At 32.1% G+C, this 15,674-nt stretch overlaps 1 protein-coding gene across 1 annotated transcript; it reads right to left on the bottom strand.

Moving 5' to 3' along the window:
• Positions 1 to 3,316: 3,316 nt before the first annotated feature.
• Positions 3,317 to 13,968, bottom strand: LOC148303357 (N-acetylglucosamine-6-phosphate deacetylase). Its single transcript, XM_088270037.1, has 5 exons — positions 13,681 to 13,968; positions 11,536 to 11,810; positions 9,197 to 9,415; positions 7,421 to 7,565; positions 3,317 to 6,284 (listed from the first exon to the last, which is right to left on the bottom strand). Exons 1-5 carry the CDS (start codon positions 13,880 to 13,882, stop codon positions 5,887 to 5,889), a joined length of 1,239 nt encoding a protein of 412 aa, XP_088126163.1. The 5' UTR covers positions 13,883 to 13,968; the 3' UTR covers positions 3,317 to 5,886.
• Positions 13,969 to 15,674: the final 1,706 nt, after the last annotated feature.

The following is a 15,674-nucleotide window of genomic DNA, read 5'->3' on the forward strand; positions in this document are numbered from 1 at the left end:
ATTTTTTGTGTCAAACTATTATCATTATAGTAAGTAAATTTATTGTGTCTTAGCTATACAAAAAAATAAAAATTAATTGAAAAATATTCAGTATGCATTTTTATATATTATACATAAATATTATTTCCAAAGATTTGTTTCTATTAATGTTTTAAGTACCAACTCATCACGTCAGGGTTTTGTCTTTATTTTATAGACAAATAGTTGTTATGTGGGAAATGCTTCACATTACATAATATTGTCACACGCGCTGGACTGGTTGCTGTGAGCGTTTCCGAATATGTATTTAACTTTAGTATTTGTGGATTGTAGTCTATTAAGTGTGAGCGAATGAAATTCTAAAGTATTTGTGCTTTTACTAGAAGTTGTGCTGTCGCCTGCGGCCGCGGCTGCGGGAGACCGACTTCACCAGATGTGTGTGAACCAATGTGGTTCCTATTTTGTCTTCGAGTGATAATAGTCTTGCTTCTGGAATATTCTCCTTTTTTGATATTTAGAGCAAATCTACTATCACTTGTAACCTTTTAAATATAACGTTATTACATGTATTTTAATTTTTAAAGCTTTAGTTTTATTTATCTCAATGGCGATGAAATCGCTTTTACATTATTAAAAACTTATGTATTCTTTTTTGTTGATGTATTTTTCATATTGTAACATTCATTTTACAATTTCAGTATCCGTTTTATTATTATTATAATTATTAGTAAAAAAATGAAAAAAATGAGTTGTTTAATTATCGTCAACTCGAAAAAAAAAACCTGTACATAAATATAACAACCGAGGAGAAGATGTTGTTTTTGTGAATTTTGTGGAAAAGTGGAAGTTTGTATAAAGTTGTTAATTCGCAATCTGTTTGAGATTAAAAGATATTTTTATTCCAAGTATTTTGCAATATTTGCACTATTGCAACATATTAACATAAGCTACTATTGACATCTGTCTTAATATTATGGCCCGTATTGCACAAACTTCTCCTTATTACGTAGGGCTGATTAAAGCATTTTGTCTCTTGGAACTGTAGGCGTACGGACCGAAGCCAAATATATTCAACATTCATTTCCTTCATTGTAGAATAGATTTACTATAACCTAATTTGAAACTTATAATGCTTACAGCACTTAAAACTTCCAATTTTATATAAAGTAGATCTATTTTTTGTAATCTACATACTTTGGAGACTTTAGTCTGCGGAACTAGTGACCTTGGATTACTATTGTTACCATATCGCTTATAGGAGGAGCATACTTGTCAATCGGTGAACAGAGTGGACGTGTAGTGTGCGGTGTGCGGTGTGCGGTGTGCGTGCACATCTGTGGATCTGAAGGCCAATTTCCTAATATTTAACTGCTGTTGTCAGATTAGCTGTAACTGTAACTAGACTAACTTGTAAATCTCCGCTTACTGTTCACTTTGATGGAACAATATTCTTATATAGGGATTGTATTAATGGTCAACGAATAAATGTACTTTATGTATCGGTATGGGATTCACAAGTGTATTGTGTATTGTGCCTAGATAATAGTCAAACCAGTATCCAAGTAGAAGTATATCAACCTTTTGGCTCTTATGTCTGTTTTACAATCATCAACTTTTACAGTTTGTCAATTAGAAAGGTATAATATATATATATATGTATGTATTGGTACTGTGTCAGTGATGTTTTGTTCCATTGTTTGGTGTGTTCTTGGATCGGGTGGAGGTATTAAACCTGCCTAAAGTATCTGTCACGCTTTTTGTTTTACATGTTCTGTTCAATGTTCATTTTTCTCAATATAGCCTGTATTTTAACTAAGAAATAATTATATGTATATTAATAATACATTAGCAGGGTTGTATTAAATGCTCCTGCGTCTTAAATATTTTTGGAAACTATTGACCTTAAATTGTACTGACTTTATAAAATATATTTACTTTCAATAAAGATATTATAATACTATCCAATATTTTTGCTCTTACTCCTCCACTCACGAGGCAATTTTGTTATCCACTCACCCCTATCCTTTTATATTGGTTTGTCAGCCGATAGTCCGTCATTTATCCTCCCTATGCTTTTAATTCATTTAACTAAAAAAGGATCATAACTAAATAATGATCTAAAATGGTAAATATAAAAAAATTGTAATAACTGAGTTTTTCCAGGTAGTGTTTTTTAAAATATGATTTATTTTTGATAGTGAAACAAATATTTTATATCTCAATAACTACGTATATGTCACATTTTCCTGATACATTTGAATACATTTCGGACGGGTTTTTTTTTACACCTGGGGACCGCTGGCAACGGGATTTATTAATTATGTACATATAGTTAAGACCTTAATAAAGTGAAAGGTATATAATATTCATATAAAAAAACATTGTATAATTCCTTCTTTTCTGTCTTTGAAACGAGGCTGGGGCAGAGGGTAAAAATACCTTTGCCATCCTTAAGCATCAATCGGCCGAACGGGTAGAAATACCTTTCCCGTCCTTAGTGTGTTAATATCGCTTTTTTCACATTCAGGACCTTAGTTTTTCATGGTTTAGGAGGGAGGGGGGAAGGAATTCTTTTCAGAACTGAGTGATTTTTCAATTTTGGTTTTCTTTTACTATAATTCATATGAAAATCATATTCTTCGCTTTCCGACCAAATGGCTGGATATTTAAATCTGGACACCTGTCAATTAAAGTAACACGTATACATGTATTAAAAGGAATGGCAACCCTAAACTAGGTACATATCGCTCACTCCTTTCAAGAACGTCATAAATCAAAAATCCTCAATTTTCAGTTATGCACGTTTTCGGAATGCCCAGAAAATGTACTTTATCCCAGCAAAAGAGGCATATTTTTTAATTAATATTTACTCGCTATAGGGCAGAAAGTGTTGTTTTTGCATTTTGAAGAAAAGGTATTGTTTATTAATTTTTTTAAATATATTAAATATTTTTCAAATGGAGAAAGAACCTTCAGGTTTTACCTAAAAATACCTGTTTCACAGTAAAAAGTTTAATAAGTGGCTTGATATTTATTTTTCATACATTATATTATATTTTTAAACTTTAAAAACGTTCTCTTGAAAAATCAAGATTTTGATTTATGACGTTCTTGAAAGGAGTGAGCGATATATCATCATTGAAATTGCAAATGAGAAACGAGAATCCCTTATTTTTATTTTTTTTAATTTTAATATTTAAAAAAAAATTATATTGGGTTTTCAGTTCCATGCCTGAAATGACAAACATATAGGACAAGCATATTAGGTTTCGAAGGGATGAGACTGATAGGTAAGTCTAGCTAACTTTATTTTAATAAAAAGTAGATAATTTTCATACATATGAATTTATTTAAAACATATAAAAATATTTTACTTACATACATATTAATATTCTGTTCAGTCTAATATATTATTTAAAACACAATTTATATTCATCAATAAAAAAAAACACATTCAAAATTAGATGACTCAAATAGGCATGAGGTAATATAGTGATAATACATATTGGGTCATAAAGTTTCTGCGGTTTTTGGTACAATTTTGAACAAAAATTTTACTACTACTACTACCATCACGCCGTTTCCCCGCAGGGGTAGGCAGAGAGGATGGAACGCCACACTCTTCTGTCCTGACATACACTCCTAGCCTCCTTCACATCCATACATCTAGTCATACATGCCCTCCGATTACGCAGACTTTTGACACCGCCAGATTTTAGGTTCTGATTGATCTGATCGTGCCAAGTCTTTTTCGGTCGTCCACGTTCTGTTTTCCCTCTCACATTCGCCACATATATTTTCTTAGTCATTCTCTCGCTATCCATTCGCTCCACATGTCCATACCACCGTAAAGAGCTCTTTCTAATCTTTTCAATTATTCCTCGTTCAGCCTTACATTCCTTTCTTATATCATCGTTTTTAATTCTGTCATACAACGATTTTCCACTTGAAAATCAAATTTAATCAAGTACATATTGGCTATTATTTTTGTGACATTTTGCCATTTTTCGGGTAGTTTCATAATTCCATCGGAATAGAACTTCTGTGGCTTATCATCGAAAAACTTGGGCCAACTGATTTTCAGCGGCTCTTCAGTCAACCAATTTTTTACCATCACAAGATTTTTACAGGGACCGAAACAAATAGTAATCAGACAGTGCAAGATCCGGACTGTACGGTGGATACATCAAAACTTTCCAACCAAGTATGTACCATCAATTAGTTCAGAGTCATCAAAGATGTGTGTGTCCGGGCATTGTCATGATGGAACACAACTCCCATTCTGTTGGCCAATTCTGGTCGTTCTTTGTGGATTGCTTCGTTCAAACGGTTAAGTTGTGCACAAACAGGACTGCATTGATGGTTTGCCCAGGTTACAACAACTCATAATGGAGAACTCCCTTCCAATCCCACTTAACACTCCACATAACATTGTTTGCCCATAATCCAGGCTTTGAAGTCGTTTCTATGACTAGCCGACCAGAGGGAGATGCATCTTTGACATCGAAATTTCAGGAACAGGATCGAGCAAATAACTCCTGGTTCCTTCGATTACTCAAAGCATTCTCACCATACACTTCACATAAATTTCAGCAATTTTTGCAGTGTTTTTACATTTTTTTAGTAAAAAAGCATCACATAGCTTATTTATTCTGATATTTAATTCATTTTAAATCAATATAACTTTTTACAAAAGCAATAAATTGGAAAACAATTTTTTCAAAAATGTAGACTAAAATGTCCCCTTTTAAACACATGTTCAATATAAACAATCAGGTGAGTGTTGCCTGATATATGGGCATCAACATCATTTAGTGGCAAGAAACCGCACATACTTTTTATATGACCTATAATTACAATAACATTATTTTAGGCTAGACACATATGTATATAAGTTTATATATAATATTTCTAGTCAGTGTATACATGTGTGCAAAGGCATGTGTTTTATTACATAAGCAGTATACCTGGCTTTAATTGCATAAAAATAAATTTCATATCTACAATTTTAATAATACATACATGCTAATTTGCCTCGTTCACTTCACAAATATATTAATGTTAACTTTATTCTACATTTATTTTAATAAAATAAAAATAAAAATAAAAGTGATTTTTTCACTGTAATATTTATTCAATATTACCATGGACTGGTACCTGAAGCGGAGGGCTGATCACCCTTCCTTCATGTGTAAACGATCAAGATAACACTGCGTTTATATGACACAGTGCCCTATGCACCATTGGGGTGCGGATAAGGGTTTATTATTATTATTATTATTATTCTACATTAAAAATGTTGTGATTAACTAATTGTGAGAAAAGGACTACTTTTTGCAAGTAGAAATGGGCATCAGCGCCAAATTAGGTATTTTCTATTAGTACAACTGCTTACAAAACATGCAACTTGGTTATATCGACTTAACATAAATTATTGAAAATATTGTCCTATTGATATAGTGGAAAAATACGAAAGTGGAAGATCGATTTTTGTTTTTTTAATGTGTTTATAACTATAAAAAACTGCATCTTCTCGGCTATCTTCCAGCTACAAAACACATGATTAGATTTTTAACTAAGCATTTTCTCCATAGTCTTTCATTGTAGAACACATGATCAGACTTTTAAACATGGATTTTCTCAGTAATCTATGAGAGCTCAAAACGTAAGAGATCTTCTAGCCGGTAGTCAAAGGTTAAATCTTAGCACTGTATGTGATTTTAGCGTAAGAACAGAAATGATAGAACTGGCGGGCCTACAAACTTCTAGGCCAGTACAGAAAATTATAAAGTGAGTAGAATGAAGTGAAAAAAAAACAAACGGTTGGAATGAAAGGTCATTTGCTTGTGAAGACCAATGTATGTATAAATAAAATAAGCTACCTAATAAAAAAAATCTAAAATTATATCATTTTTCCAAGGGATTGACTTCTGAAAACCTTTTAGTGTCATCGTTCATTTGAAAAACGCATTCTCCCGCGATCCATGATGACCAAACTGTTAAATCCTTCCCTAAAAGTATGAAATCGGCATCAGCGCCGAATGATAAAGAACCTTTCTTATGTTGAATTCCTATAGTTCTAGCAGGGTGGAGAGATGCGGCTTCCAAGGCATATTCGGTGGAACATTGCGTCGCTTCGCGGAACACTCTCACGCACTCGTCTAGAGATGATGTACTTCCGCACAGAGTTTTAGTGCCGGCCACATAAGCTTTTCCTCCGATCACCTCGACTTCCATTTGCCCGATATGATGGAGACCTTCAGCGAGGCCGAGGGCTGAGATGGCGTCGCTTACTAGTACCAATCCTGCAAGAAATTAAACAAATGTAACAAATATTGTTCTAATCTCTCTACAACTCGCTAATTTATCTATTGTTATACATATTAAATATTTATATTTTTGGCAATGTATCCTATTGGGCACACTGTTTAATAAATTTATTAAAAACTTTTACATCAATACAGGTAATGCAGATATTAATTTAAATAGCTTTACCATATTCTTAATTTAGGAGTTTACTCTATGGCTATGGTAACACTAAAGTCATCTACTATGTAGATTATCTCAGCTTTACATTCTTTCCGTATTTCACCATTCCAACATCTATCATATATCGTTTTGCCGCACATCCATCTGAGAGGTCGCATTTCAACTCCAATCAGACATGCATCCTTCTTTTGCCACCTCCCTGCTTCGTTTCCATACACTAGGGTAGGTGCCAGGACTTGTGTGTGTTGTGTACTGCTAGTTTCGCTCTCGCTGTTAGGCTTTTGATTGCTATACTTTATTTCCTATTTATATTATGCAATGTGTGAATAAAGGATTTGATGAAAATAATATTGGTACATAAACATCTTACATTTTTGTACAAAATGAGTTATGTACAGCTGTTTTGAGTTCTCTTTAAAAATAAACAAATATTATGAGACAATTTTAACAGAAAAGTTTTCTTGTTACTTTTAATTGAATCAATCCCTCATTATTCTTAAGAATTTTGTTACTTATCTACGAGCAGAGTGATATGACAAATATATTTATGCTTTGTGATAATACTATACAAACATCCATACTTTTATCTGTTTTAAATAGGATTGTTAACCCAGATTTATATTACTTGCACGCATTTCTTTTTATTTTCAATTTGTAAAAGCAAAATAAAACAAAAGATTTTCTTAGTACAATTAGATCACAATAATCTTCTTGCATCTGGGGTTGTGATATAAAAAATATAATGGTAGCATTCACTGATCTATAAAGATCCAGAGACAAAAATAGGTTAGCACAAGATCGTGCTGAATCAGGCGAGAGTTGAATTGAGAGATTTTTTTTAAATATTATAAATTTGTCTAAAATTCAGGTGCAGTGCAAAATATTTGATGATGAATTGTATAGTATAGTGAGTTGTAGAATAGTAAAAAGATAAATATATATTTCGTAATACCATCAGGATGAGTTCGGTGTGCTATTCTCAATGCGGCAGGGTGAGTGTGAATTCCATCTGCAATGATTCCGAAGTAAACTTGTTGTCCAATAGGAATAACATCAGATGCTAGCAGACCTACTAATCCAGGATCACGGTGGTGAAACTAAAATAAAAATAATACATACTTACAACTTATCATCGAGTAAACAGAGTACACCCATACCTCGCTTTACGGCCTAGATACGTTCCACGAAACTTGGGCGCAAAGCGAAAAGCCATATGTATAAGGAATCAATTATTTTAATACAAATTCAATGGGATCGGTTCCAAATTTGTTAAATATGTAACATGGTTTATCATTCAAAATACATATTATCTTTTTATTTCATTCATACATTTGTACATAAAATAATAACAGACTCCAAAAACCAACAAAAATACTACATGTCACATAAAATATGTGTATGTTTACATCCATAATTTAAAAAAAAAATGGCTTTAATCTGAAAACGATGAAGAAATGGTAACCTGCAGATCACTGTCATAATCATTTTTCGCTGGTAAGGATGAGCCTAGCTTAAAAAAAATGTCTAATGTTGGTTGTTTTGCCTTCTTGTCTATTTTTTTCTTCACTGATTGGCAATATGTAGATATATCGACATCGAAAAAAAGTTTTTTTTGCCGTTACAGTTAAACATTTTAGGCCGTAAATAAAAAACGTGCCTTAATTGAAGAGGGCCGTTATAGGGACTATGACTGTAAAATAATAACGACTATGGCTTATTCAGATACCAAATTTCATCCTTGTTCTAACTCGTGCCGACGAGACTCCAATGATTTTCTAACAAAGAGATTCTCTTTTTCTAGATATGATAGTTCAAAATGTTTTATTATTCCGAAGTGCATTTAAATGATGATAAAATGAGTGAGTGCTACTCGCTTGTTTGTATTTTAACGTAACTTGTATGAAAATGTTCTGATACATGTCTGGTTGTGGTCCCGTGGTTAGTGTCGCGGACTCTTGAGTCGGAGTTTATCCGTTCGAACCCACTCTATACAATTCAATACCTATTTCTATTAATGAGCTGCTTAGGCTCATAGAAATAGTATGAAATTAAAGTATTTTTGTAAATAATAAAAACACAAATATTTCTCTTTAAAAAAAAAGTCAGCATGGGTTACTTATTTCAAATGAACTGAAATTTGCTACGCAAGTGTTTTATAGCAATATGACAAAAATTAGGCGCTATGAATTCAAATCTAATCATGTTGAAAAATAAGGGACAGTCTAATATGTATATACCTACACATAATTTTCAAATTGAAAACATGACAAAAAAAAATTAAAATTCTCATCTTTGTCAATTATTAAATTAAGCAGTAACCTAGAATAAAAATGTTTTTAACTTTCTTTTTTGAAATCATAAAACTTTTCATAATTTTGACTCGTTTATTAAATGTTTTTACTTTTATATGACCATTTTCATATTTCTAAATGAAGCATATATTCTGCAGAACTTAAACCATTACGTCGAAAATATTATTTACTGTAATGTTGGTTTTATACCACTAACATATAATATGTATGATACACATATTATACTTTCAACTAAAACTGGGTGGTAATCAATGCATGTTTTGTACCAGCGTAAATTTTGCTTATCAGTGAGAATATTATAATTTTTATACAGCTTTGGTATCGTGCGAATATATATTTTTATTATTATTAGGAAACTTGATTACTGAGAGATAAATTTTTATTGCACGTAATAGTGGTGACTTTGAATTACTTACAGGTAACATGGCGTTGAATAAATGTGTTATAAAAGATGCTCCGGAACAGACTGCCGCCTCTCCATCAGACAGATTACCCATGGAGTGTCCCACAGACACCGTGATGCCATAATCCTTTAATTTTCTAATTACATCTCCCGAGTTTGATAGTTCGGGTGCTAAGGTAACAATTGCAACATTTTCTAAGGAACCATACATTTCTTTTACTGTTTCTATACCCTGAAAAAAAATGAACGCTTGTTACAAAATTTACATGTAAGTATCAAATTAGGTGAAAAGTTTATTACTGAAGGTTTTCCCTCACAGACTTACCATACAAAATCAAATATAATTTGACGATTCCTATAAAGATTGCATCCGGTATATTTAAACAAAAGATTAAGAAATTAACAAAGGTGTTTTGAAGTAAGGACAACAAATATAAGTCAGGGGAAAAGAAAAATACTGTAATATTGAAGGGCAGTTCATTGTAAAAGTATTGAGAAAACAAAAGAATGACTCAACGTAAATTGTGATAAACAAATGAAATTATTTTATTATTTGATCTTTTTCCAATTTTTATTTAGTTAGTAGATTTAATTAATGAATTTTCAAGACTAAAAATTTAGGTTTACATGAGGTTTATTTAGTTTAGAGAAAGATAAACTGTTATTGACCCTTCTCTGAATCTATATATGTATAAATGAAGTTAGAAATTTAATCAGGGATTGTGTGCAATATGGAAAAGTTAATGAATTTTTGACTTTACGCGGTTCTATCAAAATTGATATTAATAAATAGGATAATTCTGACATTCTGCCTGCTGTTCAAATGTGATTCCTTACATTTTTCCATAAAACATGGAGGGTTTTCTAATATATTTATATATGTTTATATATATTTTTAAAGGAATAACCCGCAAAGTCTCAACAATTTTTAGAGGCTTGTCTGCAGGTAGGATAGTAAGGATAGGGTAGGTAAATGTGAAAAATACATCACAAATACCCAGACCAATTCAAAATAAATCTTCCTGCAATTAATTTTGTAATTGGCGGGAATCGAGCCCGCGATTCCAGTTTCGCAGTCGAGCGTCTACCCACGGCGCCTGTCAAACAAATTTTATATTTGAAACATCACATCTGACCATTCTCTTATGCGAGCATGTTTATTTAGTGGCATTTGAATATTTGAATAGTATTATTTACAATGTATTTTTATTGTATGAGATGACCTTTAGAAAATAATTTTTTTAGTCAACATAAGTAGGTTGAATACTTGTGATGACATACGTTATACTGATCATAGCAGACTTATATCACTTCAATTGTTGTGTTCAATTAATACATAGACAGACATCATAAAACAAAATGTACTTTATTTTTTAACATCTCAACAAAGATGAAGAAGAATATGGAATTCTGGGCATTTACGGGGCTGACGACCGTCATAGGCTGGTTTAAGTCATCACTTTGCACACGTGTAACATTCACCAATTCTACCCATTATTAACAACCACACTACTCAAATTCTTGGAAGTTCTAAATGTAAATGAACCAATTTTGAAATATTATTCTTGAATCACTAGAACTTCACTAGAGACATCTATTGGTGAGATGAAAAGAAGCTTTTTATTAAGCAGAAACTCTTTTATTAGTATGTGAGGTCCGAATCCTGGATTATAATCACACACATGAGAAACGTCAGAAAATATCATTTTCATTTTTTTTTTATTTAAGCTTATAATTTGACCAAATAATTTATTTACAACATTTTGAGTGTGTCCAAATACTTGTTCACAAAGCAAGCAAGTATTTGAACACACTCAAAATTTTGTAAAATGTACTTTATTTAGAAGTTACATGTCTGGGTCCTCTTTAAAGTACTCTTACCCAAAGGTGTTTCCGCTTTTGGAAACAGTTTGGAATTCTAAAACCTGAATGGGCTGAAGCTAATGAAACGACGTACACATCAACCCTCCAGCCCATTCAAGTTTCAGTGAGTTTTTGTCCAAACACTATTTCAATGTTCTATCGCAACCACCTTACTCACCTGATCTCGCTCCTTCTGACTTATTTTTGTTCCCCAAACTCAAAAGACCTTTGAAAGGAAGAAGATTTGAGACAATTTCCGAGATTAGGGCAAATGAGATGAAGGAGCTGAAGGACATTACAAAAGAAATGTTTGAGGAGTGTTTCCAAAAGTGAAAACACTGTTGGGATAAATATGTGCGTCAGAGAGGTGAATGCTTTGAAGGCGCCCCAGACATGTAGCTTTTAAATTAAGAGCATTTTGTTTTATGATGTCAGTCTACGTATTAATAGAACAGCACATATAAATTAAATAAGAAAGTTAAAACAAACTTTGTCAAGGGTTTTGATGTATTCGGTCGGATGGGCTCCCTTTTTTTCTTTATTTATGAAAGGTCCTTCCGTGTGAACTCCGAGAATCGTGGCTCCGTGTTTCCCTCCCGGACGTTTCTTTATTTGTGGGAGAACTGCATGATAGGTGGCCGATGGCGAGGTCACTAGAGTGGGGCAGAACGAGGTGACTCCTCGTGACAGAAGGCCCTTGCCCACTTTATCTACTCCGCTTTTCACTGATGATACATCATAAGAAAAATCTATTCCCCAACCACCTAAAATCATCATAAAACACTTAAAATGTAATAACTATTTATTAGGAATGATAAATTACATTTCCACTTATCACTGTTATTATTTATGACAGAGCTTATCAAATATGGCCACATTTTTAATGATTTATTTATTATTATGTCCATTACTCCGAGCCAATTTCTATTTGAGTACATTGATAAGAGTAATCTCAAACTGAATCCATAACCTAAATATCAAAACAATTTTATACTTTGTTGGAAAATTCTCATATTTTATTTAATTTCTTACATCCCTATCTAGAGTTCATAATGCATAAGGCACTGCGTGTGATGGATGTGGTGTTAATCTCGTAATTAATTATATGAAGGCAATATCAGTCCTGCGTTCCAGATGAATGGATTTTGGAGCAGAATATATTTGATGCAATACTGACAATGTAAGTAAAGGAGCTCAGAGAGAAGGATATTACTGCTATGTAATATCCTGATTAGGAAAAGAAGAATACTTGTTACAACTTGTGTTCGAGCCCTTTAAGTAATAAATTCAAATAAAAATTTTACTTGGTAAATACTACTATTTCATAAAATCTACTGTGATGTTTCGATGCATTCCGCATCATTTTCAAACACCGTATGAAAATGATGTTATACGGTGTTTGAAAATGATGCGGAATGCATCGAAATGTGTCACAGTAGATTTTAAGAAATAGTGGTATTTACTAAATAATTTTTTTAATTAAAAATGGATAGGTTTTACCACAAAGTGACTGCCGAATCAATTAATGAAACTAATAAATTGTAATAGGAAAAAATTCTTATATTTATAAAAAAGGTGAGAACATACTATACTTCATATCAAATAAGGAGATAATCCATGTAAAAAATGTTTTTGTTGTCATTGGTCTTCCAATACTAACAAAGATGTTATTTGAAAAATCATTTAATAATAAGTATAGGTAATAGAAGATAGTTTAGATATATCGCTCACTCCTTTCAAGAACGTCATAAATCAAAAAACTAGATTTTTCAGGAGAACGTTTTTAAAGTTTAAAAATATAATATAATGTATTAAAAATAAATATCAAGCCACTTACTGAACTTTTTACTGTGCGACAGATCTTTTTAGGTAAAACTTGAAGGTTTTTTCTCAATTTGAAAAATATTTAGTATATTTAAAAAAATAATTAAACAATACCTTTTCTTCAAAATGCAAAAACAACACTTTCTGCCCTGTAGCAGGTAAATATTAAGTTTAAATTATGCCGCTTTTGCTGGGATATAGTACATTTTCTGGGCATTCCGAAAACATGCACAACTGAAAATTGTCGATTTTTGATTTATGACGTTCTTGAAAGGAGTGAGTGATATGTTAGTGATTGCGTTATAATATTAACCAAGGACAGGACTTGAAGGTTTGTTTGGAAAATGGAACTGACTGTAGGTGTTTCTTAAAATTAAATTTTCTTATTTTAATGAGGAACACGAATACATTTTTACATAATTACATATTAGTGTTACCAAATAACTACATGTAAGAAGGGAATAGGAAAATATAAGGTGAAACGCGTGACTATCACTTTCCAGATATTAGGGGGAATATTCATGGTACAGAAATAAAAAAAATATCTCTTCATATACATACATATTTCAGAAAAAACAAAAATCAAAGATTTATTTAATAAACAAAAGCTGAATAGAAAAATAAACTGAATTAAAATTACGAACGAATTGCATGTAGAAAAAATGATTATGAGAAAGTTTTTTTTTCCGTCAGGATATGAATGTATTTTCTGATAAGATTACAATAAGAAAACGTTGAAAATTATTTTGTGGTATTCTATAAATAATTAACTTTGACGATTAAAAAAATAAGCATTTATTGAGCACTTACCATTAATTTGGAGGTCAATGAACCCGGGAGAAATAATAGCTCCTTTGCAATCAATCACATTATTTGCGCGATTTTTTTCCATGAAAAACACAATTTCTGGATCAACAATAATACCATTGCGCACCCACAGGTCTTCTCTAATAATTTTATGATCTCGGAGAATCGAGCAGTTAGTGAATTTAGACAGTCCCGAAAACGTCATCTTGCTCACTGTCTGCTGTTTATCAAACTGTGTCAAACTGTTTACGACCGAAACGTCAAAATTCAGAATCCAAGTCAGCCGGCTCTATGGCGGGAATTGAACACAGATAACGTTCATTGTCCTTGACAGACGTGACACTAGCCACAAGAGAAAGTATAACTTGTAGGTACCTACTTATGAATAAAATTAAAATATATTTTCATGAATGTTCGTACCTACATAACTTTATTGTACGAGTATAGCATAAATGTTTTCTATTGTAAATTATTCTTGATTCCTGTAAATAATTATAGTAATAATTAATTAATGAAGTTTAATAAATGATTAGATACTTATTATCGTTGAATTTTTAATAATCCTGGGTCAAATCGAAATGTTTTAACCCGTAAGCTGCGGATCACATCTATTGTCGTTTTTTTATAAAAGTACCGTTGACTGCGGATCGCATGCATCGTCGTTTTTCAACTTTACGTACTTATATCAACACCTATGGATAATTTTTTGCACTTAAATTTGGCTTGAGGCATGGGTGAATGAGTTCTCTTTGATTTAGTGTCATAAAATATTAAAATTATTTCAATTTAGTGCCAACTTTATCGTGAATACCGGTCGGCTCGTGCTCGGCGCGCGCTCTCAGTATCGTATAGTCTGTTCAATCGGTTTAGGCGATCTAAATTGTCATCAACTATTTTCACAATTATTATATTTACTAACTGTGTGGAACGAAAAGAGTATTACGTGTTATTTCTGATTTTCCTTTTCTTATTTTACTTGTTTTTGTCATTTTTTACTTTCAAATACTTTTATTACATACCTACAAATAACCTGCTTATCGCTTGAAAGCAATTTCTCGTAAGCCACATAGTATTTTGTTTTGAGGGGAAATAAAAAACCTTATCTTAACATAGATGAAGAAGAGTATGGATGTTTGGGCATTTACAGGGCTTACGAACTATCATAGGCTGGTTCAGTGATCACTTTACACACGTGTAAGAATCACCATTCAACCCATCATTGACAAACGCACTACTTAATTTTTTGGAAGTATATATTTTATATTTGATGTATGTATATTCAAATGAACAGGATGATATGATCCATCTCATGACGTTCCGTAATTGAGTTCACAACAGCCATCTATGATTGAAATTACAAAGCTTTTATTCACAAGATTCGAACCCAACCAGCCCCATGAACCTTCTTCATGTATGTTGAGATATCAAAAAAAGTAAAAAAAGAATCCCACGACTATGTCCTGAATGATATAACGGTAAAAGAAGAAAAATTAAAATTATCGAATGAGGTTCAATTTGTGGATTTTTTTTTCTTACACCCTTATATAATATATTTAAAAAGACATGCATATCACTTGTTCGATGAAAAGACGTTTAAAAACTATTGTTTACTATTGTGTACTACTTAGTAAGGTAGGGTAGGCACTGGTTGCGTTTTTACATGACACGCGGGTAAGTTAGGATAGGCACTGCTTTTCTGTCTATATGGAATGCACGCCTCTGCTTATAGGCATGTTTAAAATGAACATGCTCTCTAGCTTGTATACATTTTTTTGTGCTACATGCTAGTTTTAAGCATGCTCAAATCAAATACTCCGACACACATGACATTTACTAGCAAGCACTCTGTCGGCTCAGTGTAGTGAAAAATGGAAAATCAAACGGCCAGTAGCACAGAACTGAATTAACCCATTATTTTGCTTGCTATGTAATGCGTCCAAAAGTCTGTCATTAAGAAAAAAAAAACAAGGAATAGGACAATTTGGGTTTTTAATTTG

The sequence above is a fragment of the Brachycentrus maculatus genome, unplaced genomic scaffold (genome assembly GCF_059751285.1).
Source record: "Brachycentrus maculatus isolate JH-2025_06_01 unplaced genomic scaffold, ASM5975128v1 h1tg000370l, whole genome shotgun sequence".
In the NCBI taxonomy this organism is placed as follows: domain Eukaryota; kingdom Metazoa; phylum Arthropoda; class Insecta; order Trichoptera; family Brachycentridae; genus Brachycentrus; species Brachycentrus maculatus.

What these genes read in the sequence shown, in the direction of transcription:
- LOC148303357 (XM_088270037.1), bottom strand. Translation starts at nt 13,882, where the DNA reads ATGACGTTTTCGGGACTGTCTAAATTCACTAACTGCTCGATTCTCCGA. An exon ending in CATTGACCTCCAAATTAATG is followed by an intron (nt 11,811 to 13,680) that starts GTAAGTGCTCAA and finishes TGATGATTTTAG; the next exon opens with GTGGTTGGGGAATAGATTTT. An exon ending in TATTCAACGCCATGTTACCT is followed by an intron (nt 7,566 to 9,196) that starts GTAAGTAATTCA and finishes TTTTTATTTTAG; the next exon opens with TTTCACCACCGTGATCCTGG.